Source organism: Neurospora tetraspora (genome assembly GCF_033439725.1).
Source record: "Neurospora tetraspora strain CBS 560.94 chromosome Unknown B0H65scaffold_6, whole genome shotgun sequence".
Taxonomy (NCBI): Eukaryota; Fungi; Ascomycota; class Sordariomycetes; order Sordariales; family Sordariaceae; genus Neurospora; species Neurospora tetraspora.
Genome location: NW_026944388.1, coordinates 813,587 through 840,973, shown reverse-complemented (window position 1 = coordinate 840,973; position 27,387 = coordinate 813,587). Strand labels below are relative to the sequence as shown.

At 51.6% G+C, this 27,387-nt stretch overlaps 7 protein-coding genes and 1 non-coding gene across 8 annotated transcripts; 3 read left to right on the top strand and 5 right to left on the bottom strand.

Annotated features, from left to right (window-relative positions):
- Positions 1–757: 757 nt before the first annotated feature.
- On the top strand, positions 758–2,120 carry B0H65DRAFT_471682 (uncharacterized protein). The gene is made up of 3 exons (XM_062827113.1): positions 758–1,352; positions 1,629–1,954; positions 2,099–2,120. The coding sequence occupies exons 1-2, from the start codon at positions 954–956 to the stop codon at positions 1,704–1,706; spliced, it is 477 nt and encodes a 158-aa protein (XP_062679176.1). The 5' UTR covers positions 758–953; the 3' UTR covers positions 1,707–1,954; positions 2,099–2,120.
- On the top strand, positions 2,001–5,018 carry B0H65DRAFT_252622 (armadillo-type protein). Its single transcript, XM_062822497.1, has 5 exons — positions 2,001–2,233; positions 2,300–3,412; positions 3,467–3,745; positions 3,801–4,392; positions 4,447–5,018. Exons 1-5 carry the CDS (start codon positions 2,105–2,107, stop codon positions 4,890–4,892), a joined length of 2,559 nt encoding a protein of 852 aa, XP_062679175.1. The 5' UTR covers positions 2,001–2,104; the 3' UTR covers positions 4,893–5,018.
- Positions 5,019–9,420: 4,402 nt separating this feature from the next.
- On the top strand, positions 9,421–9,518 carry B0H65DRAFT_t373. The gene has a single exon. It is a non-coding gene; the product is annotated as a tRNA-Ile (tRNA).
- A 384-nt stretch (positions 9,519–9,902) lies between these two features.
- Positions 9,903–11,542, bottom strand: B0H65DRAFT_252594 (uncharacterized protein). The gene is made up of 3 exons (XM_062822496.1): positions 11,133–11,542; positions 10,224–11,072; positions 9,903–10,162 (listed from the first exon to the last, which is right to left on the bottom strand). Exons 1-3 carry the CDS (start codon positions 11,329–11,331, stop codon positions 10,014–10,016), a joined length of 1,197 nt encoding a protein of 398 aa, XP_062679174.1. The 5' UTR covers positions 11,332–11,542; the 3' UTR covers positions 9,903–10,013.
- Positions 11,543–12,794: 1,252 nt separating this feature from the next.
- On the bottom strand, positions 12,795–14,574 carry B0H65DRAFT_252582 (uncharacterized protein). The gene has a single exon (XM_062822495.1). The coding sequence runs from the start codon at positions 14,476–14,478 to the stop codon at positions 12,961–12,963; it is 1,518 nt and encodes a 505-aa protein (XP_062679173.1). The 5' UTR covers positions 14,479–14,574; the 3' UTR covers positions 12,795–12,960.
- Positions 14,575–16,674: 2,100 nt separating this feature from the next.
- B0H65DRAFT_252571 (concanavalin A-like lectin/glucanase domain-containing protein) lies at positions 16,675–18,245 on the bottom strand. The gene is made up of 2 exons (XM_062822494.1): positions 17,516–18,245; positions 16,675–17,451 (listed from the first exon to the last, which is right to left on the bottom strand). Exons 1-2 carry the CDS (start codon positions 18,035–18,037, stop codon positions 16,798–16,800), a joined length of 1,176 nt encoding a protein of 391 aa, XP_062679172.1. The 5' UTR covers positions 18,038–18,245; the 3' UTR covers positions 16,675–16,797.
- A 1,795-nt stretch (positions 18,246–20,040) lies between these two features.
- On the bottom strand, positions 20,041–22,806 carry B0H65DRAFT_252541 (uncharacterized protein). Its single transcript, XM_062822493.1, has 3 exons — positions 22,528–22,806; positions 20,302–22,405; positions 20,041–20,245 (listed from the first exon to the last, which is right to left on the bottom strand). The coding sequence occupies exons 1-3, from the start codon at positions 22,709–22,711 to the stop codon at positions 20,107–20,109; spliced, it is 2,427 nt and encodes an 808-aa protein (XP_062679171.1). The 5' UTR covers positions 22,712–22,806; the 3' UTR covers positions 20,041–20,106.
- An 846-nt stretch (positions 22,807–23,652) lies between these two features.
- Positions 23,653–25,079, bottom strand: B0H65DRAFT_540959 (uncharacterized protein; the record flags this gene model as incomplete). Its single annotated transcript, XM_062829166.1, has 3 exons — positions 24,810–25,079; positions 23,965–24,573; positions 23,653–23,837 (listed from the first exon to the last, which is right to left on the bottom strand). The coding sequence occupies exons 1-3, from the start codon at positions 24,844–24,846 to the stop codon at positions 23,653–23,655; spliced, it is 831 nt and encodes a 276-aa protein (XP_062679170.1). The 5' UTR covers positions 24,847–25,079.
- Positions 25,080–27,387: the final 2,308 nt, after the last annotated feature.

The window sequence follows — 27,387 nt, the reverse complement described above, 5'->3', positions numbered from 1 at the left end:
AGCACCTCACCACGTACGCGTACATTCAGGCCAAGGAACATAGGTATACATACAACTCAATGAGGAGCTGCCTTGGATGTTCTACAGGAGTTAAGGCACTCTGCTGCACCAAGGGCACGCACTCGCACCAAGCTGGCTTTATTCCATTCCGTCCAACTCGGTCGGCCACGCTGCGTACGCCGCCTTAGTTCCGTCCTGCGCCCTGGAGCTCTGTCCTCTTCCTTTTCTTCCACTTCCCTTGTCTATAAAGCACATCCATGCCCTGATTGATTCTTCACCCTCCTTTACCCACTCGCCAACATACACTGTTCCTTTCGGGTCGCATATTCTCACCAACAGCGATCGGGCTTACCAAGGCCCGTCGCTCTGGACATACATATAGAGGAAGAGGTACTGCCTGCTGCCACTGTCAAGAACCACTTCACTTCTCGTTGGCTGCTACATAGCACCCTGGCCTGGACCACCACCACCACGTACCTTGCTACCGTACCTACCCCGGTTTTCACTTTGTACGTCTCTAACGTCTGAGACTGCAACCTCAGCCGACACTGCATTGCCAAACAGTTTCATTTCGAAGGGGGCAACCCGTTTTATAAACATTCAGGTGGTCTTCGTTCAGAGATCTGTTTCTCTTCTTGTCCACGACTTAGAGGTATACACCACACCTTTTGGACGGACCCTCGGCCTACCTACCTGTATGGTAAGTGCAAAAGTTCCCCGCCCCCCACACTTTATTTTATCCGATCTTTCGACGAGGAGGAAACGTCGTTGCTCTCCGCCGCTGCCCAGCTCCACTACCGACGACTACCGGCCACCTCCCGTCGGCATTCCCGGTCTAGACCCCCGAGTCCGGATGCCGGTGTCAAGACTGCCCAGGCGGACAGGCGCGACAGGAAGTGAGAGGCTCAAGGGCAGTAGTTGCCCTTGGGTTCGCCCCATCCTGCGCCGTCTTCATGTGGAACGCTTCCGTCGCTCTTCTTGTGTCTCCTTCTCATCGCCCCACCTCATCTTGTCTCCGTGCCCGATCTTCATTTCCCTCCAGCCTTTCCACAGATCATGACACACATTATCTTTTCTGTTACCATTCACAACTTATTCCGTTACTCTCACGCCATACTCCTTCTGTGAATCACCATACAGAGTGCACCTCACTGCCTCTGCTACTGCGAACGAATCTCGCCGGTTCTTGCCCAGCCAGTGCTAGCTTCAAGTGTCGTCGTCCATCCCACCACTGGCGGCCGCGCCTCCAAGGTTCGACCTCGAGGTCCGGAGTTATCCATGCCCTTCGCCATAAAGGTACTTTCTGGGCTGTATTGTCTACTTCCGGACTTCACCATATTCCTGCATGTCGGGTCAGAGCTCCAATCCGTAAACTGCAGCCCGAGCCTTTGCATATGATATGCACCCTATCTTCATCATACCCGTGCTTGCCCAATCCGAATCTCTGTTACTATCCCGATCGCCCAAGGCATAGGGGTCCTTTCCCTACCAAAATAATCTCTATCGGCTCTTCTCATCTTCCTCCTATCCAAAACAATCCCCCTTCCCTGTTACCATCAACCGTCAAACATCATGAGCCCATTCATTTTCTGTATGAGTACCAACTTACGCCTACTCTTCTGATACAGCACATATGCCATATACTTCGTACAGAGCCAGACGTTGTATTCGATAGACCACTCGAGGTTTCATCTACCAAGTCATAATTCGCCAACAGTGCAATAATCAACCCCTTCGATACCATAATCGCTTCTTGGGTGCCGACTTACATACGCCCACGACCGAACCTACCGCCCCGTCAGCTGCTTTCGCCAGTATCAGTAAGGCTGGAAGCACCAGAGCCCTCGGATTCAAAAGATTCCATCCTTGAGTAGCCTCAGCCGAGTCATCACATCTCGACGAGTATCATCAAGACGACAAGACTTCGGATCGCATCATGTCTCCCAACACATCGGTAAGCTCACTCCCCGCACACTTACAGAGTTACCCAATGCTTCCCATGATACCCATTATCTGTCCATACGGCAGTGGTTTCACACACCGCATCGCCCATCTGATCTCGACATCAGAGGGTCTCAGCTAACCATTGGCAATCCAGCCCAACATGGGTCGTGGCCGTGCTCCACGTGGCTTCCCTCCTTACCGCCCCGAGAACAACCTGAATAACCAGCCACAACGGAACAGTTTCGACGTTAATTTTACCATATGGTCCAACCCCAATGTTCCGGCCGAGGTCGGCGACCGGCCCCCGAGCACTTCCAGTGGCTCTAACGATTGGTCTTACTCTTACCCTAACCAGACGGCACACACTCGCAATGGAACGAACGGCTCGTCTCCCAGGACCTCGGTTCCCCCGGGTCTTGCCTATCGGCTCGATGGAATGAACTCCTCTATGAGACGCCCCTCGCACGATAACGGATTTGGTAGTATGGAGCAGGCGGGTGAGCGCTTGGGCGCGGGCGCCTTCAATATCGCAAATATCGCATCATCGGGCCCTTCCGAACCGGCGGAGCGGCACGGACTTGGTTTGACATCGTACCCGACACAACACTCGCATCGGTCATCGGTCGTCGCCGACCCTTCGATTTTTTCTTCGAACTGGCAGAACAACCGAGGCAGCGTTGGAGATTTGGATGCGGCGCAGACGAATGTTCCTTGGCTAGCGAGAAAGCCAGCAGAGTTACCGGATACCTCTACCGAACGCCCGATGTTTTCTTCGAACCCCTGGAACAACTCGTCACATTCTGTGGCCGCCTCAGCCCGGCCTTTCACCCCCGCGAGTCCAACGGCTTGGGAAAATGGATCTGCCAACGGATTCCAGACTGGCAATGGATTCCAAACTGGAAACGGAATCCAGACTAGCAACGGGTTCCAAACTGGAAACGGAATCCAGACTGGAAACGGAATCCAGACTAGCAACGGGTTCCAAACTGGCAACGGATTCCAGACTGGCAACGGATTCCAGACTGGCAAGGGATTCCAGACTGGCAACGGATTTCAGACTGGCAATGGATTCCAGACTACTAACGGATTCCAAACTGGCTTTAACGTTATTAACGTTAACGGCTTTGGGAATTATGCAGGTGTTCAACAGTCCCGCTCGAATTTCTCACAGGCACCCTCCAGGCGCGACTATTCAACCCCCACGAACTTCGAGCGCCGAGCCAGCAGTCAGTCCTTCAATCAGCAGCCTCAGCCTACGCCGAATGTGTCTTTCGATGCCGTGACCCTCCAACAGCAATTGCAAATCTACAACTTGGCCACGAACTTGGGAATGGCCGGGGCATACCCGAATCCTTCTCTGCCAACGACTGGCTTGGCTATGGGTGCAATGAGTTCCGGGAGCGTGCAGAGCGGAAAACTTCGTGAATACTTGAACACCCGCAATGCTCCGCAGAAATGGGATTTGAAGGTAAGAGCCTCTGTTAAACTTGTGCTGCTTGTAGCAAAACTGACTTTGACCCAGCAAATCTACGGGTCGATTGCGGACTTCGCTGCCGATCGTGCCGGTTCCAGGTTCATTCAGGACAAACTGCAGTCTGCTAGCAGTGAAGAGAAGGCGGAAGTCTACAGAGAGCTCATGGACGAGCTGATTCCTCTCATGACCGATGTGTACGGAAATTACGTCGTGCAAAAGTTCTTCGAGCACGGCACGCAAGAGCAGAAGACCAGCATGGCACTCGTGATCAAGAGCAACATGTTGCGACTTTCGGAGAACAAGTACGGCTGCCGCGTTGTGCAAAAGGTAAGCCCAGTCTTTTGAGATATGCGCATTATTGAGCTGGAGCTAATTCCAACAGGCCCTCGACAACATTTTCCGCCGGTACCAAGTTGACCTAGTCACCGAGTTGAAAGACCACGTCGACAAACTCAACAAATCCCAGGAGGGCAACCATGTGATCCAGATGATCATCAAACTCTTGCCCCGAGACGACATTGGGTTCATCTACGACTCCTTCAAAGGGCCTGGCAAGGTCATGGAACTGGCCCTGAACCAGTACGCTTGCAGAGTCATCCAGAGAGCCTTGGAGCACGGGAATGAAGAGGACAAGCTCTATCTCGTGTCTGAGTTGCACAAGGGTGCCCACACCTTGATCACAGATGCCTACGGAAACTATGTTGCCCAGCACATCATCGAAGCAGGGAAACCCGAAGACCGCGCCCGCATGATCGCTGCAGTCATGTCTCAAACGATCACTCTCTCAACACACAAACACGCCTCCAACGTGGTGGAGAAGTGCATCAACTACGGCACCCCGGAAGACGTTCGCCGTATCAGGGACATGTTCTTCAACCCGCAGGACGGGGTCGGGGGATATTCTTCCGAGCATCAATCGCCCGACTCTTTTCTGCGGTTCCTCATGCTGGATCATTTTGCTAACTACGTGATTCGTAAGTTAAAATCCAGGCTACTGTGCTCACCAAAGGTTACTAACAAATGAACAGAGAAACTCGTCAAACACTCGACCTTCAGCATTGAAGAGCAGCAATTCTTCATCGACACGCTCGAGCCGAAGATCAATGAGCTGCTCAGGAACCACAAGGGGCTGGACGAGAGGCAGAGAAACGCCCTCAAGAGATTCCAGGGCATCATCAACGAGCTCAGGAAGGACATCGACAAGAAGGAGGAGCTTGCCAAGAACGGCAGCAGTACGCCGCCGTCGCTAGGCCCAGCATCGCCCTCTCTGCACATCACCTCGACACTTCCGACGCCCGATGGAGGATCCGAGCCCAACAGCCCACTGGACTTGGTAACTCCCAGCACCAACGCTACTAGCTCTGCTGGAAGCGCTAATGGGGACGGAAACGGAAAACAGTCGCTCGACGTCAACGTCAATGGGAAACTGGACAGCGAGGCCTTTGCGCAGTTGCATATTCATGACAACGCTTAGTTGCGGGTCTTTATACGCGCGGGGTGCGCTTCCAGGAGTATTTGCGTCTTGGAACTTTTAAATGCGATGAAAGCTCAAGAACGATAGCGGGATTGAATGTTTTTGTGCGAGCACCCTCGCTTTGTGGCGAGGAGGTCGAAGTCTTATTGACCCCTGAGGCAGATATATCAGGCTGGGGCTATAACAAAAGCGGATCTGGCCCATGGTCAAGGGATTGGAGATGACGACTGCACAAGAACATATTTGGTTGGATGAAGAAGGCAAAGCATATGGATGGAAGGCCGGATAAACGGGCCCTTCTGTGCGATTCACCGTACATTTTCTGTCACTTGGTTCCTGGGACTCTAACTACTACTTATACTATCCCGGTCGGTGTTCAAGGCTATCAAATAGGGGCTGGACAGGATCAAGGGATGGTAGGCCAGCGAGAAGCGAAATCTTGCTTGTTTGATATTTGGTATCCTCACGGCCAACGAACACAAGGCAGCGTTGTTTTTTGTTTTGTTGTACAGTTTTTTTTACATGCTATTCGTTTTATATAATTCTAGCATATCTATTTAACTTTGACTTATCATTCATGCTCTGATTTCTATTGTCCTGGTTTGAGCTTTGCTCTGAAGGTGAGGTTTACGGACATATAAGCAGTCTGTCTACCGAGTGTGAAGTCACCCAACACCAACAGCAGTCCTCTCGGTGTCATAGTCATACCAAGTAAATCCTCGTCGTCCCTTATGCGCGTACAAGGAGTCGACGGTACTTCGTCATTACCTCTATTCCAACCTCCCTCTAGTCTACACTCTTTCTCCGAGAGAGACCATCTCTGCCTTCCTCCGTAATCCCCTAACTACCTCTACCCTAGGGACGAATGTAGGTTACTGGATTGGTACGCGGGGTGGGTGTAAGAGGAGGGTGACCGCTTGCCGGGCTTGATTGAACCGTTGTCAAGTTTGTGCGGAGTTAGGTATGCCCGGTGTTCCATCCATGGAGATAGATACGTAACTAGGCATGGAAAGAACAGCGGAGAAGACCTGAGCCAGCTCGTGAGGGTCCTTTGGGTGAGTGGTTAGTTACCTTTATTCACTAGAATAGGGAGTCGAATATTACCCCAAGGCAGAGACACAACTCAACCAATCAAGACCCGAGAAATTATACCTTCAACATGGAACTTTTGGGGTGAATCAAGTTTATTATCCTTCCCTCCCTCCCATCAAAGGAAGGAGAAACTAACAACAAACTATCAAACTTATCACCCCATTTTCTGCAAGACCTGCCCGCAAGCCTCTTTTCACTTCTTTCCTCTAATTCAGCTCGTAACGATCGATGTCCCTTATCCAATATCCAACCTATTGAAAAGCCAAGCCCAGTCGCAGTCGCACTTTCCTGATGCATTTCCGGAATGCATCCCAAATAAAAGGACCGAAAAACCAAAACCCAAAACCCAAAACCGAGCATGATCTGATCTGTCCTGACAAAATGAAATGGGTGCCTGCCCAGGGCAAGGGCACTGTCGGAGGCTAGACTCGCTCCGGAGGAAACACTGAGAACTGATGCGTCGTTACAGTGCCATGGCTTCCTGGTTGGGAGCCGTGTGAACCTCCTGGTTTGGGGGACCGGCTATTGGCTTGAAGCGGGACTAAGTCCCGCGGCTGCTCCGGCAGGACCACCAGGAGGGCTATCCGGCGGAGAGTCTAATCCTCCGGCTCCATGGGTAGGATCTTCCGGCTCCCACGGGTTTTCCTCATTGTTCGGATTGAGTTTGGCCTCTGGAATGGGGTCATCCCTCAATATCTTACGAAGTGCCATATCAATGTTTTTGCACTCCTCTTCAAGACGCGTGATATCTATGCTCACTTCATCCAACGACGCATCAACAACATCCTGGTGAGGAACCAACGTTAGCCATCTTGACTTCCGGTCGAACGCCAGTGCTATGTTAACGTATTCCACTTACATAGTCCTCCAGAGTGACTTCGAAATATTGGGTGGCCAAGGAGTCTTTCGTCATGCCTGCCTGATATCCTCCATTCGCCCACATGAAATTATAAAGATCCCCGTAGACTGAGCAAATTCTAGTTAGCAACTTTAACTGGGAATAAGGTGCACAAAGAATCCCCAAGGAGGCCTTACACGTCCTAGCGTTCCTGTCGAAAGGGGCGAGCTTCTCAAGAGCCTGATCTGCAAATCTGGAATTCATCTTGGCGCCCGCCAATTGTTGTGAACTTGCAAAAGTCTTGAACCTCACTTCCGTGTCTCTAAGAAGCTTTGCCAGTGGCTCGGACTTGGTATGGGACGTGTCATCGGCGATGAGGACAAAGTCCCGGTAGGCTTCAAACGAATCAGCCGCCTTCTCGAGATTATTCTTCGTAGCAATGAGGTAATTATCAATCAATTGGTCCGGGCTCAGTGTAGTGAGGTCAGCCGGAAATATTTCTGAGGCACCTGAGGGCCATGTCCTTTGTTTCTTGGAGCTGGGTGGTATGGCCCTGGTTGATGCCACGGTTGATGCCCCGGTCGACCACCCGCTAGGTTCTCTCCTGTGCTTGCCTAAGACTGTTTCAGTGGCGGGTTGCTCATTCGAAGGACCAGCGCGCGTTTCACCGCGCGCTTGAGCTGTTATGTCTTGGAAATGTCCGAAATCATGTAACGGCGGAGCATTGCTTTGATTACTCAAAGGACGTCCGGCCGACGAAAACGAGACCTGTGAGGCCCTTGTGGCTGGTCTGTCGTCCTGTGACATTGTCGTATGAGGGAATCGATAATGCGGAAAGGTGTCTGACGGCTAAAAAAAAAGTGAAAAATGAGTAAGAGCAGTAAAGATCGCAGGTAGTTTGTCCGAGGCTTGTCTTGATGTCGATGGTAAAGGTGATGGTGATGCTGATATATTCCTCATCAACCAGGCCAGATGACGACCATTTATACTCGAACATCTCAACTCTTCGTCCTTCTCGCTCAAGCTTTCTTCAGACCAACGATCCCCCGGATTGCTGCAAACATGCAGTCGAGGTGAAAGAAACCGAAGGCACAATGAAGCTCCCAGGACCAACCGACACTGACGAGGACTCGGTACGCGCGCAAAGATTGCCCCGGCATCGTTAACATTCGCGCATTCCGAAAGAAAAATAACATCCTCAAGGAAATCCGCATGTGGGTAGCGGAGCCAACATCGCGCCCACGGCAAAGGGGTGGGAAAATGACGATGACGCGTGAGCTGTAAAGGTCTCGTTAGACAACATGAGTTGCACCAACAACCACCGAGAGACACGGCGGCAAAGATCTCGCATGGCGTAGCAGGTGTGTTCTCAAGAACAGTTTAGCTGTGGACTGTGAGGGCTGACCGGATGCAGTGGGGAAGCCATCCAGCATTGTCACCAGAAGATATCCTCTCCACAAAGTAGCAGCTGAGCCAGATCACCAGTCCGCAAGAGATTTTTCGTGAAAGAACCGACAACCGACCAACCCAACGAAGCGAGTACGCGGCGCCGAAAGCACTCAGTTTCACAGGAATCGAAGCGCCTCGATCAGCCCTTCCCAACTCGCCAAATTCCATGGAGGAGAGTGCGAGTGCCAACTGAGACGTCGCATAACGAGAATGAAAGAAGGCGGCAAAAAGAAGGACTGGAGGAGATAAACATGTTAAACAACCAACGGTGCAAGTTGATAAAAAACATCTAGTTGGGTGACCATCCTGCTCAATTCCTCTTCGTCTTCAGTCCCAATGCTTTGTCGTTTCATCGGTTCGGGGTGACAATCTGACAATGTGCCGCCGAAAACATCACCGTCGAGGGGTCTTTTCTCCACTATAATGCTCATATAGGCGAGATGGGGTAACCAACGGTCGCCAAGTTTTGCCATGGGATCAATGAGAACCGGACCAACGAGACCGGTTCGAGTTGGTGATGCTCGCCTATCTTTGAAGATTGCTACCCTGGTGTTGGTGTTGGTAGTTTGAAGGGAGACCGGCCCACTCGCTACTACTGTTCGCCGGTTGAGGCAACTGGGTGGAGACAGCTTGTGACTTGACGTCTGGCAGTTATTCGAGCGGCTAGCTACTACATATTTTGGGAGGAACGGGACGATTATTGTTCTTTGGAGTTGCCTGGAAGCGCATCTTGTTTTTGTCGCGATGTTGGATGAAGCGTGGTGTTGAAGGTAGGTATTATTACAGTACAGTACAGGTATGTTACTATTACACCACCTAGAGGCATGTGTGTTCTGTAACCAAACGTAATAGCCGACATCAACAAACCACCAAAACCGAACATCGACACTCCGCGATTCCAAACCCTTCCATTCATTGTCAAACCTTCAATCATCTCTTTCCCTCTACTCCAATGTTCCTTCCTATCGCTATACGTTTCGGTAAAAAGGAAACCGCGACAGTTGCCAAACTAGGATACGGTAACTTCAACACCAACCGACACATTCCCCCCAACGCAACGCAAGAGCCAGTACGGAAGGAGCACTACACACCCATAGCAATGCGTAATCTGGTAAATAACCCCATCAACCTGCCCACTCATTCAACAAAGCCCGATTAGCTCAGCTGGTTAGAGCGTCGTACTAATATCTCCTCTCTGAGATATCAAGTCCATGCGAAGGTCAACAGTTCAATCCTGTTATTGGGCATTCTTTTTTCCTTTTTTTCCCCTTTTTTCCTTTTTAGCTAGTCTTTTTTCTGCCTGTCCACCCCACCGTCCTTTTGTTTCTTTCTGTCTTTTTAATATTCGATGCACTATTGTTTTTGCATCGTTGATGCGGGGGATGACCACATTGTAAAATTTTCAAGATACCTATCATGCTGGCTCTGCCTATAACGACCATTTGCGGTTTGCCCACTGTCTTACTGCAGCCATCTATCATTCTGGTCACGAGGAGGGTGTTACAATTTGGGTTCATCATGAGTAGAAAAGAAGGTCTTCAACTGCTATGGTCATGGTATAATCGAAGTACCCGACATTGCATGGACTGACCAAATAAACCATGCTGTCCATCAAGGACTGTTCTACCAAAGCTTCCCAAGAACACCTTTGCCGTCATTAGTTCGTAACATCAGAGACAAAAGAAAAGGATATCATACACAGCCAAGAAAGGAAGAACAATATAAGCAAGGCTTCAAGCAGTTTAGTGCTTGTGCAACTTGTCCTTGATCTTCTGCTTCAAGCTGGTCTTCTCCTTATGTCCGTGCTGGTCGTGCTGGTCGAGGGCTTCGGTGTTACCAGTCAGGGGGCCATTAGCGTTATCCCTGTGGATTCCCGTTGACTCGAGAAGACCTAAGGATAACAATGTTAGTAGGTCAACTATAACATGGCTGAGTTCATAAGAGGTACTCACGATCAGCCTCACTACCAGCTCCAGGTGCCGCCGCGTCAAAGTCTCCGCCATCAGCCACAAAGCCAGTAGCATGGTGAATATGGTGGGACTCCGGCTTGGTCTGCTCCTCCTTGGGGGCGCCGCTCTGGGGCTCCTTGACACCTCCATTCTCGACCTTACCAGCATCTCCGTCGTGCTGCTTAGCAACTTCCACCAAAGGCTTGGGACCAGAGCCAAGCTCCTTGTTGGGGTTCTTGTTGGCATCCAAGCCACCATCACGGTCATCGACGTTCACCCTCGCGTTTACGTGAGTGGGGTGCGTAGAAGGATCATTCGGGGAACGAATGTCGTTCTGGGCCTGAGTGCTGTCGCCAGTCTGACGAGACGAATCCTGGGTAGCGGCCGGGTTGACCTTGGGCACGTCGTGCTTGGAGGAGCTCTGGTCCTGGAAGGTAGTGGACTGCTCGGCAGGAATGTTCCTGTGGGACGAAAAGGTATCGTTTAGGGGCTCGATAGCGGTAGCCGTGTGGGTGGTAGTCGTGGGGAACGAAGTGTTGCTGTCAAGAGGCTTGATGGCGGTAGTCTCGTGGGACGAAGTGTTGTTGTCAAGAGCCTTGATATCGGTGGTCTTGGGGTTGACAGTGGAGTGCTCGGGGATGTTGTAGTGGTTGTCAATCCTGGAGTTGACGGTTGGTGGGCTGTGGTCCTTCTCCGCCTCTGGTACCTTGACCTGGTTCGCTGGCTTGGGCTCAGTTCCGTCCTCCTTCACAGGGCCAGCAGCGTCCTGGGTGATCTTGGGGGAGGTAGGCCTAACGGTGCGATCGGTGACCATCCTCTCGCCGACAGCCACTCCGGTGCTTTCGCCGGGTTCTAGGACACAATCGTGTTAGGACTAAGTCAAGAGTAAACCATGTCATAAGAAGCACTCACCCATGTTGCCAGCGTCGTAGGGCTCTCCCTTGGAGACATCGCCTGTCTTGCCCGAGATAGGCTCCTCATGGGACTGGTTAGTTCCATACACGGCGTTCACGGCTGCCTTAGAGGCCTGAGCGGCGAGGTTAGAAGCTTCAACGGCGACGTTGCTAGCAGTGGTGGCAGCAGCGCTGGCAACCTTGTTGATGGTCTCCATGATGGGCTAAGGTGGGTATCAAGAATTAGGGTGGTGTTTTTGTTCGTGGAAAGTAAACAGATGGGTATCTCGAGGGATTGGTATCAAGTGTAAAGATCTTCAGTAATTGAGAACAGGATAGACGTGGAAGAAAGGAAAGAAATCGACGGCCGTTTTATTCCTGTCGAGAGTGGGGGTACACGACCTTTTCGTTGGGCTATGGAAGTTTTACACCAGACTGGCCTCTTACCTCATTGCTTCACGGAGGCCGCTGACGTCTTTGTTGCAGACTTGATTTGGTTTCTGGGAAGGAGGGGGTACCGTCTGAGGCTTGGCCAAACAAACGTGCCTTCCGTCGTCTGAGCTTGTCCATCGGACGGAATGGAATCTCCACACCCTCTTGTTCGGGGAAATTATGTCCACTGATCGTCGCCGCCGAAAGGTTCAAAAGACAGCTCGTACGCATCTCGTACATCTCAGGGTCCCTTCCTTGGCGATGTTCACTTCAGGTTTGCAAAGTACCAGCCATAGATCGGCCGTAGTAGCACACATCCAAGTTCCCGTCCCCTTTCTCCATCCCATCTCCAACTCTCCAGTCGCTGTCACTGCTTCGTTTTCTGGTGTCGGTTCACAAGTCTCGTCCCTTTTCGTATAATACACCATCGTGCATGACATACCCGACAAATATTGACTGCTGTTTCAAAGCACAACCAAAACATGTGTCATCCAGAGAATGAGCGGTTCAAACAAAAAAAAGTTGTGGAGAAAGAGCTGATGACGCCAGTTCCAGCCCACCTTCCCCAACGACCACCAAACGTACAATTACGTCACTGGAGCTCCCCTCCACGTGTTGTGCGTGTAAGCCGCCAGTACGCAGTAAGTGCGGGGCACTTTCAGCAGGCGCAGTTATGCGTGGGTCTCCTCATTTTCTTTCTTCAACCTCTCACAGCCGCGCTCTCAATGTTTCCTTCAAGCTTCCTTGGTTATCCTTGGCTTCGATTCTTGCAGACTGGCGCGAACTGGAGCACTTCCGAGCAGCCTCACGTCAACCATCAAAAGGTCCACACCGGGCAGCCACTGAACTTCCACTGTGTTTACAGTGTTGCACTCCATTTCGGGCGCTAAGCCCGCGCTCCCCACACCCGCTGTGACGAGCGGAACCCACCTGTAAGGCCGGGCCGGGCCTCCACTGACGGAACTCTGCTTGTAACGTGTACACCAGCCAATGCTTGCTTCAAACAAAACAATGTCAAACGTTGCACAAGGGTTCCAGGACAAGACGAACTCTATCCAGCTGTGGAATACTGTTATCATCATCAAGAAGTCTGGTTGCGATAAACGTTGCGATTTGAGCCCGGCATCTTCTGAAAAACCCGTGGAGTGAAGGACACTCAGTCGTCGCCTGCCTGCTATTGATGGCTTTGTTTACTTGCCCCTTTTTGTGCTCCGGATTTTGTACGGTACCGGCACCGTCTACAGTGTCAGCTCTCTCTTCCCGCTCCACTATCACCGAAATAAGCTTATTTTGACATTCGTGTCTAGTTAACGAAGACGAGATAGGTACTGATCGCTATGTGTATGAAAATATCACCATAAATACAGGAAAGACAGGCGCCAGAAGAAGCAAAATGATACAACAAAAACCACACCTCATCCTCTCACCCAACCCACAGCCCTCCTCAACAACCCTCTGATTCTCTTTACCCTCCCTCTCCCACTTCTCATTCCTCTGTCTTCAGTAGCCACCCTCTTCTCCCCCTTCTCCGCACCGCCGGTAGCAGTCACCGCACTCGACACGCCCGCCGTTCCCAACGCCGCAAAGTTCACCTTTCCACCACCCACCGCCACAACAAAAACCTTGGGATCCCCGGCTGCCACCGTCCCAGCCACATTCTCCTCCTCCGTCCTCGACACGTCGTCATATGGGAACGCATACCCCCTTCCTCCCGGGCTATTCTCATGCACCACCCTGCTATAGTGGTTCGTCACCGCATTGCTCTTGTAGAACGTACTGATCACCTCGCCAGCCGGTTGGTTCGGATTAATCAACAACGTACTCCTGTTGAATGCCGCCGCCAGACGCGCCCCGACATTTCCTCGAAACGCCTGGACATCGAGATCGGCTTCGGTCGGGTTCGCCGGCAACGGTGGAAAGGCGAACGGACCCGTGGAGCAAGAGAAGATATCCGCCGCCGACGGCTGTCCGAATGTAATCTTCCCACCAGTGCCGGAACCCGGGATAGGGAACGTCAACAACCCCGTCGCCGTATCAACCCTCCCCCTAACCACCCCCCATTTATTCTGCGTATCCACCACCAAATCTTCTCTCTTATACTTCTCCCAAACATCCCTCACATACCCGTCATAATACCCGCTGAACAACCTCTCGCCCCTCTGGGAAGCCATCACCACCGCCGAATTGGGACTCAACACCCTCGTCACCACCCCATCTTGTTTCCTTCTTACGACCAGTTTTTCCCAATCCCCTCCCGTCTGTCTTAATCCATCAATAACCCGATCTAATCCACTTCCATACCCCATCCCCTCCACCTCTTGCACATCTCCCGCCCTCCCCGTATCTCTGATTACTCCAAGAGAGACAGGACACCTCCCCACAAAATCCACCATCGATACATTCCCAAACAGCTGATACTCATTAAACGTAAACTCGGCAAACCCCCACTCCTTCTCATAGTTGACATCACTCTCGTTCGTCACACTCGGTTCTACCAACGCTACCCCCCGCCCTTTACCATCTTGTTCCTGGCCGGTAATCGGATTCAAGAAAAATTGGAGTTGGGAACCGACCGAGTACCAGATCCGTGCTCCCGCTAAGCGGGGGATTGTGACGGTCTTAGGTGGGGAGGAGGGGGGGTTGAGCGGGATGGAGATTAGGGAGGAGGGGATGGGGGTTAGGGTTTGGGTTATTGGCGAGGGGAAAGTGTAGGGGGTGGTGCCGGTGGAGGAGAGGATGAAGAGGGTGCCGCCGGAAAGGGTTTGGCCGGTTATGTAGGCGTAGACGGTGGGGGAGGGGGTGTTGTTTTGGAGGGAGATGGTGAGGGTTTGAGGGGTTGTTTGGGTGGTTATGGGCGCATCCAAGGGGGTGGTGGTTGCGGCTGCGGTTGCGGTGGTGGATTGTTGGGTTGGCGGGATGGTGAGGGTCGCCATTGTTGCTGTGTTGCCCGGTTGTTGTTCGTGGAAGGACTTGATGATGATGGTTGAACGAAGATGAACGGTGAGGACAGGAGGATTGCTGGCACTAACTGCTTGTCTGAAAGAGATGAGAAAGTGAAAAGCAGGTGGGACGGTAAGGTCGGTAGGATGACAGGTAGGTAGGTATGCCTCTTAATATCTTTCTTGCTTGAAAATGTTACCCCTTCTGCAGAAAAAGGAATCCTGATTCTCTGTGAACTGACTGAGATCAAGGTGTCTGTCTGTCCAGATGAGCAAGCCCACTTTATATCCTGTTTGTTCCTACCTTCAGGTTCCAGTCAAAAAAAGACAGATGCAACGACAAAACCCAGACCCATGGTACTGGAAACCTCACCAACTTACGCGTACGATATGAGGAGGGTTAAGAACCAAGAGAGAAAAAACTTGAACACCTGCCCTCAACTTGTGACACACCCACAAGATCATTCGTCATTTCACATCGCTGATATTGGACCCTAGACATTATGTCTAGGACATCCAAGCTTGGCAGCCTCTCAGATCTTCCTCTTCCATCCACTCCTTCGAGAACTCCGAAAGAACACGAGACCCTTTGCTGCCTTGGCAACCTCTGTCCTGCTTTGGTTAGGAGAATTGGGAAGCAAAGCGGCCCATCTTCCTCAAATAGAAGGATTCCCGAAGGCTGGTGACCCATTTTTTTTCTTCTGGCCGTTGACGTTGACGTTGACGTTGACGTTGATGATCGATCGCCTTACACTACTCTGGTTCTCCGATCCAAACAGCAGGTCTAGCGTACAGGTCTGCAGGTCATCCAGTCCAGACACACGTTGTCAGGTTGTCATCCAGGCCCGGTCCGGTTTCGATGAAACTGCCGATCAAAGGGGGTCACGTATCGATGCATTGCTGCAAGGGATAAATTGGGGTAGTAGCGTCATGAGTTGTTATGCGACTTGGCGAACGGGGAGTTGATGACTGGAGTTGATGCCGCCGTTAACGGCTCGGGTATAAAAGGGGTATAAGATGGGTGTTATGTACACCCCGTTTCACTTTTCATAACAGCATAATACATAACAGCAAGTCTGGCTGGGTCTTGAACGCAATTGTATTGGGTCGGTTGGAAATAGAATGTCACTCATGCATGCAAAAAGGTTCGAGATTACAAAGAGAAGGGATTGGTAGGAAGTGTTTGATACCTACCTACCTTAGTAGTCTTGCCAGCCATCTAACTAGTGTAGGTGACTGGTGATATAGTAACCCAACAAGGACAAGAAAAAAAAACATGAACAAGAACAAGAACATGAAAGTGGGTGGTGGCATCTGACTTCGTTCTGTCCGAAGATTTCTTGTGGAGTGAGTGAGGGAGTAAAGCACTGACAAAGGGCCGAAGTGTCTACACCTCCCTCCCACACTTAGTTCAAAAGTTCGTCCTCTCCAATCCTATCATTGCATACTTCCCTAATCTCAAGTCCCCCCAAGACAGGCAGTTGGGGTAGCTATTACTACCTCCACCTATCAAACACAACAAAAAACTCGATGTAACCTGTGCCTCTCCTCTTAAGCGGCAGTCAACGACAAATTCGAGATTCTGTAAATATGCACACAAACTGAAGCATGTGAAAACAACACGTCAATGCGGCGGCTTCGAACGGCGCAGCCAAGCAGCGGCGCAGCTAAATAAGCCAAGAGCGCCCAAAATCCGGGGAAATCTGACAACGACTGACGGGTGGGACAACACTAAGAGAAAAAGCTCCGAACGTAAGCGCCACCCACCCACACCACTTCAGGGACACACAAAATCCTGGGGTAAAAGTCACGGTATGTGAGATGACCGGTTTTGAATATGCAGGTCTCATTGGAGGGTAGTATTCTTGCTATCACGCCACGCTTTAACTATATAAAGAGTTGGAGTAGAGCACCCTCACTACCTGCTGGGGGAGTTGAGGTGTCTATCCACACGTGGCTTTGATACTGTGTGCCCCTCTCAATATCTGGTATGTCCTTGAAGCCGTATGAAAGTGACAATTTTCTTGCAAACAGGAGACTTTCCTTCGGACAATCCATGATGGACATCCCTTTCTTTGATCCTACAGAGGCCGATACCTCAATTTGTGCCCTCAGATATGCCAGTTCTCCGGACTATGGTAGAACATCAGATGACCAGCCTACAACAAATAGGCCGGTAATGAGCAAGCAAATCGAACGGAATTTGCACACGCATATAAACCGTCAGGTACTAATACTATCGTACTTTTCCCCCTGCCACAGGAGTGTCTTGATATGTTCTCCTTGCCACAGGATCGAACAGTAAACCAGTTCTCAAAAGAAGCCCCCTGCAAAGCCAACCATGAACAAAATAACCATCAATGTCCAGCGCGCCACCGCTTCAAAGGTTCTCGCACCACTAGTAGGCTCATACACCGTCTGGTTTTTTGCCTTGTCCGGATAATCACTAAAAAAGTAATCTTTGGCAGTCTGATTCTCCCTAGTCACAACCGGAATCTTGCACACAGAGGTCTGCGCTTTAGCATTCTTGCACCGACCGCTCCAATCCTGTGTTCTCTTAGGGTCAGTCGAGTTAAAGTAGGCCTTCATATAGCGGATGACCAGATGCGCGTCCTGCTTCGGGGGACCGCCAGACCACTTGGGGTTTCCGTTGCTCCAATGCGACAAGATCAGGTGGCCATGTGAAGTAGGACTCGGAACGTTGGAGCCATTCATCTTGGCGAGCAGTTCTCTGTCAGCGTAGAAGAGAATCTCGCTTGGGTTGTAATCGATGCGGTATTCGTGGAAATCAGCCGTGGGGTCGAAGGGCAGGTTTGCCTTGATGAAGTTGTCGGTTTGCGAGGCGTCGTAGCCATGCGCGGCGGCGGCTCGGGATTGTAGCACAAGGTTGACTGGATAAGTGTTCTTGCTGTGGTCGAACTCCTTGGACAGAAATTCCATGTCAATCTCCTGGGTGTCGTTGAAGTACTGCAAAGGAGAATAAGTTAGCGGGGTCCGAAAAAGGAATTGCACACGGTGAGTTGATACTGACCCAAAAGAATGCCGCACAAGTGCCAGGGGTAGCCGTCAACTTCATCGAAGCCCGGAAAGTGCCATAGGAGAGATCCAGCCTCGCGGTATCGATCTCCGCCACGGGGACCATACCGTCAACCAGGTCCTGTCTGACAATGAGCTGCACGCCGTCAGAGGCCCTGTTGCCAATATTGTCCACATATTCCACGTCATCGTTGATGTAAAACATCTCTCCATATTCTCCGCGAGCCTTGGACTTGGTCACGTTGAACTCCTGGCGCAGCCAGTCAGTGTTGGTGGAAATATCGGGCATGCGGGCAAAGTTCGTCTCAATGAGATCGGTGAAGACATTCTGATAAACGCCGTCGAGGTTATCACTTTGATAGCCACATTCGCAGTCGGCAAGGACTTGTCCTGAAAAGGCCAAGGCAATGACCAGAAGGCAAAGAGAGTGGAAAAGTGAGAAGGGGCGCTTGGTAAAGAAACCAGAGCCAGCACTACCGTGCTTAGGCGCGTTGCCAGTCATAGCCAATAGCATCATGGCGGAGTTGAGACAAGCTCATAAAACGCAGGGTTCGTGATTCTCGTTGAAAGGGAAGTGATGGAGGTTGGGTTCCGAGTCCCGAAGCGCGCTTTGACTGTGAGACAGAGAGATTTGTGATGTGAGATGCAACGAGTGAATCGCGTTTCTCCTTTCTGCGTGTCTTGATGTCCAAGCAGGAGTGGACTCAGACGGTTCTCAGATTTGCAGCCGTTACACGACCGACGAGAGAGAGAAGGTGGCCGCAAGGTAGCCGCAAGGTAGAAAGTATAGAGAATGAAGTATGGTGGTTTGAGTTGACTCTAGTGTGAAGTTGATGATGAGCTCTTCTTTGCTCATCTGGGATGAAAAGAACACTGTTGATCGAGCGAGAGGATGGAAGTGAGGGCAAGGGTTGAGCAGAGGGGTTAACCCGACCTAAGCGCGGTGAACGAGTGAAACGCCCTCGACAGTGAAGATGAGAAGTTGTCGGAAGAAATGAGCTGGGACTGAGTGACTGAAAAGAGACGAGGGTGGGGGATCAAAGACTGATTGTGTACAAGAAAGGAAAGAAGCTGAAGCAATATCGGCAACAAACAGACGGGTACCTGCTTCAACAAAGGCGTTCTTTCCCACCATCTGACCTTCTCCCCCTCGTCCCGTTACGTGCGTTCCTTCCCTTTCAGGCGCGACCCGTTAACAGTTCGACTGTTAGATCCAGCTGCAAAGACGTGTTCCTTCCTAATAAGATAAGGTTCGTCTCCTTGATCTCAAAGATGAAACGTGCTCATTGTTCTTTTACCGCGTTCAAGCGCGTTCAGCCGTCTTTGAGAGGACTTGATGGCTCAAGTGACGTCTGCTTTTGGAAAGTGTTTGCTATCTCCTACAGAACATGATACAGAGGGGAACTCAAATGGAAATAGGCTCGCAATGCACTTGATAGCAATCAGAGCACTACTCGAGTGACGTTTCCGGCCTTCAAAATACGTACTCATGCGTTTCCGAGACAAGCTGGCGATAGTGAGAAGGAAAAAATATTGATCGTGGCTACGTGCAGGAACTTCTGTTACACGACCTGTCTTGTCTTGATATGGAGAAAATCGAGATATTGGCCCCACGAGCCCACCAAGTCTGAACACGCAACTCACGAGGTAGAAGCGAGACCAGGAAGATTGAAATTTTTATGTCAATTCGGCATTAACTATCAGTCTTGTGGGGAGATTTGTTGTATGTCTTGAACAAACTTTTAGGTTCAGCTCGCTAACCATGCGCCGAACCAAAGCTCATTCCCAAGGAAAACGACCAAAGACAAGGAAAGACCAAAAACATAACCCAACTAGTCCGTTAGCTCCTGCAGTCCACCTGTTTCTGCTCAGAAACAACGTTCCTAGTCCTGATATCTAGTACAGAGAAGGGTAATGAAAAAAAGGAAATGAGGAAAAGTTGTTACTAGAATAATTAAGGCAAAAAACAGAACGCGCGAGAATTCGGCAAATAAAACAGACAACGACAACAAAGCCAACAGTGTGTAGTAGAACAAAGGTATCAGAAGCTGGAAAGGAAAATCGAGTAGGAGATAGATGTCTGCCGCCGCACACAACAGCGGCGAAGACGTGAAAGGGTTATTATAAAGCGGTAAGGGCGCCGTAGCTAATGAGACAAGGTGAGAAGGAAAAATATTCCCACATGGGACCAGCAAACCGTGTCGGTTTTTGCGGATTATTAGATGCTTGCGCCAGCTTTTGTGCGCGACTTGATCCTCCTTCCTGCCGTTCGGGACCAATGCGAAACCGGATTACCAAACCTGTCCCTCCATCATTGCCCAATACCACGACCATGCAGACGCGAAATGCCACAGCTACCCCAGAAGAATTATCAAGGAAACCCTTCAGACCCCCACCCCTCGCGCCGATGAACCCTGAAGCCATTGGAAAACAGAAATTGGAAAATCACTCTTGAGCGAGAAGCGACAATGAAACGCTGAAAGCGATGAAACCGAACAATGACGAGAACCCAAAACCGCTCGAAAAAGGTATATGCCGAAACCCCACCCTCACAAACCATAAATAAGATCGTCAACTTCGTCACAACTAATACACGCTGTCCTCATCGGCCCCTTGAGATGTCATCGAAGGGGTCGTGACACTGGGGGATGCTTCAATGTCATCGACGTAACCGATGAGAGCTTGCTCATGAAGGCGGAATGAGTCGGCCATCACACGGGTGATTCTGCAAAATTACGTTAGCCGAAAATAGTCAAATGGCTGTTCACGGGAATCACTTACCCCCAAACAACGACCTCACCAAGCATCGAGGCCCAGAGTCTCGCGACAACAGCGCCAAGATGGCCGTCAATCTTCTCCTGGAGCCCCCTCGTAAACAGCTCTCGCACACGCTTGTACATGACCTGCTCCTCTTCCGTTGCCTGCTCCTCGTCATGTTCCAGACGATAGAGCCAGAGGCTGAGAATGATCATGAGGTCCATGCCGCACAATGGGTGCTCAATGCTCCAGTTTGTGGGCGAGGTACGAGCCACCCAGCGGACACCAGTGTCGACCGCAGTCTCAATGCAGTCATAGCAGACCTGGATGACCTTGATCATCTCGTCCGAGCGTCTTACCCGATCCCGGGCATTCGACATGGCAGCGGCGACTTCATAGGAGTCGTGGTACCGAAGGGCCTCCTGAACCGTCTTCAAATCCACCTCCAAGCGAGCACGCGCGTTGCGATACATGGCCTTGGCGTTGAAAATCAAGGGATGGCCCGTTTGAGGCGTGTGCAGTGGGGCCGCTACTGTCTCGTGCTCGCAGAACTCTAGAGATTTCTCCCACGTCTCAAGGGCGAGTCTGAGCTTGTACTCGGTCACCACATCCTGCAAAGCCTCGGGACTCCTCTTATGATACCAAACTTCCAGGAAGAGCGCATTGATCATAACACGCGTTCCAAAAGCGCTATACGTGAGCGTCTCACCCTGGAAGAGGTTATCGTGGGCCACCATGAATGTCGGGGCAGGAGACGCCTCGAGATGCTTTTGCCACGCCACTTCATCAGCAACCTTGACGTTCCAAAGGAACTCGGTGGCTGGGAGCTGCAGGTCCTCGAACTCGTTGAAGTTGATGGCCGGAGTGTGGTTGAACGTCAGGGTAAGAAGACCGAAGAAGATGTACACCGCATAGTAAGTACGCCTGCAACCTTCATCCTCAACCCACTCGGCGCGCGTCGGGGGGCGTCCTTCACGAGCCTCTTGGCGAAGCTTCAGCTCATATCTATTGCCAGCAACCATGTTGGCGAGAAGACTCTTGATTGAGCAAGCCCATTCGAGTCCCTTGGGGTCACCACTCCAGCTGGCGAAAATCATGTTAAGAAGAGAACTCTGCATGGTCCAGAGCGGGCACTTGCGCGAGCTAAAATTTTCCTTATGCTGAAGAAATTGGTTTACCAAGATCTTCGACCCGATATGAAGCATATAAGCATTCTCCTGATCAAAAGCATACAGGGCACCGATGGAGAGAAGGGCAAGAAGGAGCGGTGGTGAGACTCGGGTGGGCTCGAACGAAGCCGGGTGTAGGAATGGGAGATGGTGATGGAACAAGCCGAAATATGTTGCAAGGTATCGGTTAATCGATGGCAAGCTCGGTACGCGGAATCCTTCTGGGAGGGCGTGCTCGGCATCGTGGGCACGGATGTTGTCCAGAATCATGTTCCTCTCCTCATCGCTGTTGATCTGAGGAGGAGGAGGCTTCTGGCCGGCGTGAGCCTGAGTAGCATCCAAAGGAGTATGGGTGCGGTGCGGCAGGAATGGCGACTGGGGAGTGGGAGTGCCGTTCACTGAAGCTGGAAGCGACGAAAGCGGGAGTCCGTTGATGTGTTGGCCGCCCATAGGGGCCATATGGTTGGGATGTGACGTATCGAAGGATCCGGCACCTGAGATGACCGAGTGCGCCTTCGAATCGTGGGAGATAAAGCTGTCCCACTGGGGAAGACCGATCGAGCCGTTGGTGAAGGGTACGGAGGGCTCAATAGTCGGAGTGCTGGTTTGCGAAAAGGACATGGCCCCGTTGCCGTCGTAAGATGCGCCATTTGCTCGCGCCTGAGAGGTGGCTTTATGTTGAAGGTCAGCGACAAGCATTGCAGCGGTTTCCACATCAAATATACCGTCACTACTGGCTTCTAACTGCTCAAGAGCTGAAGTGTCGATGTCCATGGGGGTCTTGGCAGGCCCGGTGGCAGGACGAGGAGCCGCCTTGGGACCACCGCGACGCTTCCCGTCGCTGTGAAGAGGTATGCCGCCATCTTTGGCGTGGACTGTGCGATCGTGTCGAAGGAGGAGATCACGTCGTACGAATGTGCTTCTGCACTTGAGACACTTGAATGGTCGCTCCTTGGTATCTGAAGTGTATGTTAGCATGACCGTTTGGCAACATGATCAAAAAGCCTAGAGGAAAGAGACGGGTAATCGGCCAACGGGACAGAGAGGGAGAGAGATCGAACGAAGAAGAGATGAAGCGTACGTGAACGTTCGTGGCGGCTGCGATGTTCGCTCCTGCTAAAGGCCCTCGCACAAAACTGGCACTTGTATTTTCTCTCTGGCTGTGTAGCGCCCGGCGCCTTTCGTGGTGTTGGTGCTGATGTTGGTGCTGGTGTGGTCGTTGCAGGCGCCGCCGTGGGCGCGACAGCCACGCTTGCGCCTGGCATTTTGAATGTGGGGGATGTCGGTTCTGGTGGTGAAGCTGCCTCGCTACCTCTCGCGGGTGACTCGGACTGCTGCAACGGGATCGACGTGGACAGCGACAATTGGGTGTGGTAGTCGAAAGTCCAGTTGATCCTTCACAGAACGATAGTTGAGATCGCCTGACTCCTTCGCTCGCGGGCGCTCCCGTAGGACTTAAAGTGTGTCGACGTGACTTTGTTTCGTGAAGCTGCTCATTGGTGATATGATCATGGAAGAAGAAACCGTGGCGGATGGTGAGGGAAGCCCCTGCCAATTGAATTGCAGAGGGGTCGTCTTGCTGTGGGAAGCAAAGACTGTTGAGCGGTCGCGGTGGTGGATTGCCGACCTCCTGTTGTGGTGGCTGTCGTTGGTGGTGATGATGATGGGGATGGGGATGGATGGTGGGAGGGAAAGCTGGAGGGGTTTTGGAAAACGAGAAGAGGGGGAACGGGGTAGAAAAGATGGTTTGCGCAGAGAGGGGGGCAGTTCCACGCGCAGTTCCACGCGCAGTTCCCATGCCCGTTCCCACTGCCTGCACTCCGGCTGTACTGCAGGCGAGTGCCAGTGAGGTGGACGGAGGTGTGCCAGCCAAAAGTGTGCCAGTGCCAGCACCGTGTGCAAACCTGCGAACCCGGACCGTGTGGGGTGTGGCCTCTCGAGCCTGCCCTGCAATTCACCCAGGTCGCCAGGCCTCCCTCAGACGTCCTACCAGTGGGCAGTCACCGCGTTTTAGCACCCAGAACCCCCCGATGCCCGCTACGAAACCGCAGGTGCCAAACATTCGCAATTTTGCAAACTCTCGATCCGGCCTAGCTCGCCTGATCGAGGGGTGGCCGAAGGTACAGGGTACGGCACGCGTGTCTCCCACTTCCTCCCTCCCGAGGGGCAGTCTACAAATAAATGGGCCGGATTCCTTCATTGGGTTTTAATTCCAGTGGTTGGGACGGGATAGACCTAAACACAACTTGAACACAAGTCGCAAGTGAAAATCGAGGCACATCATGAGAGCAAAGATGTTGGAGGTGAAAGCCAGCAATGTTGGGACACCTGTTTTGCGGGCTGCCCACCTTGCCCACCTGCCCACCTTTCCAGAGCGGTGAGTCTCGCAAACTGAGGTGCGTCACAAGTCTGAGATGAGAAAGGCCATTTCCCTTCTTTTTTGTGTGTCTTTGCGCGCTCCCAGCAAAAAGGCGCCGACTGTGACTGGACAGCTGTCGGCCGGTCATGTCTCGAGTACCTCGCCAAGGTGGGGCTGGTTTGACATGTCGACCAGAAAAGGGGAAAGAGGGCCGGGATGCAAGGCGCGGGGCAGGGGCATCTTCATAGGCCCCAATGTTTCTTCTGGTACAGTTCTCGCCGACAGCATGGCGCCATGCCACTTTGGAGGTACTTGGCCAGCTAACGTGTCGAAGCGTGTTCTGCTTTGTGTTGAGAGACCCGTCATCAAATTTCTTTGACCACACAGTGCATCCAGAAACCAGTTGGCCAGATACAGATCTGCCCTCCCAAGCCCCTCCCCGAGCAATCTCACGGTTCCTCACCATCCCGCCGCCGCTGAGATGTCGGTCGTTATTTGAAGCAGCAGTCATGCTGCCATGCTTCCATGGTGCGGTGCGTGGTGTAGGAGTAATGTCTCGAGGTGCTTGAAGCCCGGGCACTTGTACATGTCTTCCCGTCAACTCATCTCCTAGGTACATCATGCCGCTTCCCCCTCCATTCAGGGCATTGATAGAGCGGAAGTCCTGCAGGCGCGCGACACCAACGCGGAAAAAGTTGATTGTCAGCGACGGCCCGGTGGAAGACTGGAACGCAAACTTGAATTGCGACACCTCACCACCGGAGTTACCTTTAAAAACTTCATTTCAGCAGATCAACTTGGAGCCCGAAATGCTCGCATGAATCTTCTTCTCCCACTAACACCCGTCCGATCCGAGTCTCTCAGCTTGGGCCCTGGCTCGCCCCGCAATCCTATCTGTGGTTCGTGGTTGATGAGTTGTCTGGCGCGCTGCAGTCACTGACCGCCATATCGTGATTATGCCAGCTTGAGGAGGGTCAATCAGGCCGAGTACGCAACGGGCATACCTCTGTTGTCTTTGTAATCTTGGGTTACAGAAGCCATTCAAGATGCTAGAAATCAGTGGGTCAGGACTGTTCCATCGCTGCAGTGTCCCAAGCCCAGCATTTGTTGTTGTTGGGAGAGTTCGAGTTGCGTTGGCATCCAATTCGAATATCGACAGTCGACAATTGGATTCGCGGGGCTCCTGCACAACCCACCACTGTACAGAGTTGGAGAAGCGTGTAAGGCGCGTGTACCTACTGCGGAAAAGCATCATGATCCATGCCGCTCCAGTCTCGACCAACGTCGCTTTCCGGGCACCTCCCCTCTACTCGTCTGGGCTAGAAACGCTCTTCAGACCCAATGCTGCGCATTGGGTCTGGCACATTGAATCGGGAATGCAAATTGAATCGCGAAAATTTCGGTACTTCCCCGCCCATACAAACTAGCGGTATAAATATGTCGCTCTGTTTTTTTGAGAATTGCTGCATACATGCATGTAATATCTGCCAAACCAATAAACATTCCTATATTAAATTAGCAATGCCTTAAAGCTAGGTCAATATTCTTATTAGGAATTTCGACAACTTAAAATCAGCATTTTCTAGTATAGTATTTTACTCTACTATAGAATCTAAATGTATACCAGAGTCCTGCTCTTTATTACACTAATTACCTCATTTTATATTAAACACCAAAATGCCTTCCCCTCAATGTTCCTAGATCAAAGAGTTAAGCATTTTGAGAAGTTTATGATAGATTTATGTGCTCGTGTAAGTCAGATTGCTTATGCTGGGTATGCAAAAAATATATGTACATTAATTTACTAAGAAAATTGCAGAGTTGACCATGTACCTAGATTTTTTCGCGAATCCATTTGCATTCGCGATTCAATGTGCCACACCCCTTGGCCGGGCCAAGGGGTGTGACAGGCGATTCGAGCCCACACGAGTACCAGGGCTTCGGCTTGGAGATACCTCTCACTGGACGAGACCTTTGGAACCAGACATCATGGGACAGGTTCTCGACGAACGACTAACAAGCTGGGAGCTGTCGTACAGAACCAAGACAACCCCTGGCTCGCCCTGGTTCAGTTCAATGGTTGACCTGCATGACGGATGCTGCTGCAATGTCCATCGTTCCATTGTTGCACTGTCTCCCCTCTCCAAAAGTGAGGCTGGGACAGAAGCAATGAGGAATCCCAGTGTTCTCGTCCAATTGCTGGGTCGCCGTGCCACATCTCGGACCCCACGACGTGCTCTTCAGCCACTGGCAGGACTGGATATCGCGTGATCACAGCTCTGAGCTCGGAGGTAATCTACTTTCCTCTGTTGTATACCAGCGAGCAGGCAAAGCTTCTTGTTACCGGACAGCTTGGCACTTACTTTTCAAGAATGCACATCGGCTGTCCTCTGGACTTGTCGAGGCTCGCTTCATTGTGCCCCTCGACTTCAGTTCTGGACCTCGAGCTTTCCCGCCGTCAAGGAGGGGTCGAAAGCATCACATCAAGGTGGCCCATGACGGCTGGTGGGTTGCGAGTGGATGTCGTTGAAGAAATTGAGGGGTTCGAGGGGTAGGTTTCCCGCCGGACAGCGGTGCCCCTCGGCTCGTGTCTTGTTCGTGTTCACCTTGTCAGTCTTGACAGTCCACCAGCCGGGGCCTTGTCCTTTTCTTTCAGTGACGGATTGTGTTTACCGACGGATTCCCCGCTATTTGCAGCGATTATTGTCGGTTACCGCAGTGGTTGACAGTGGCACATGACCGACCTTCCTTGGAACCACTTTGTGCGAGATGCTGACTCGATGCGGCGACAATCATTGACAAGAGGGCCGGCCCGTGTCGCGACAACGGCGAAAACGGTCATGCTTGCGCAAAGAAACAGAAACAACAGAGGGGTAGTTGAACGAGCTCCGCATAGCAGTATCCGCGTCACGTCTCTCGTCGTTATCTGCCCCGCGTTTTGTTAAGTTGTTTTCGCAACAGACTGGAACAACACAATGATGGTCCAAGTTGCGGATACCAAGACAGTGTCACGAGATCTTCACCAGCACTGTACGCTCCGGACAATCGCATCCCCCAACACCCAGCCAATCGGACACTCCATGAATTCCGGCCACTGAAAAGAAAGAAGATGGCCGACAATTTCAGGTCATGGCCATCACTCCGGCGACCATCTTGATTACTCAAACATCGCCAATCGGAGTACCTCGTCGAAAGTATAAGTACACGGATTATCCCGACTTCAAAGCTCGGAAATACAAAAGGAACGAAAAACCACATGGACATTCCCAATCGTATGGACATCGACGATCCATCACCACGCTGTTCGGTTCCACAAGAGTTCCGTGGCTGCCATCAAAACAACAACACACACGCGTATCGTGGAAGCCGACGACCAGGGAAAAAGGGTAAAAACGGAAACGACGTCTGTGGATTCGCTCCTCAGCTTCCAAGCGGCAGATCCGACAAAGTAACAGCTTGGCGTCTTGGCGGCCTGGCTAACGAAATCCCAGCAAATCCGGGGAACATCGCGTTATCGCTCCAAGTCGCACCGCAATCTCGTCGGCCACACTGTACAGCACAAGATGACCTTTCATCTTTGAA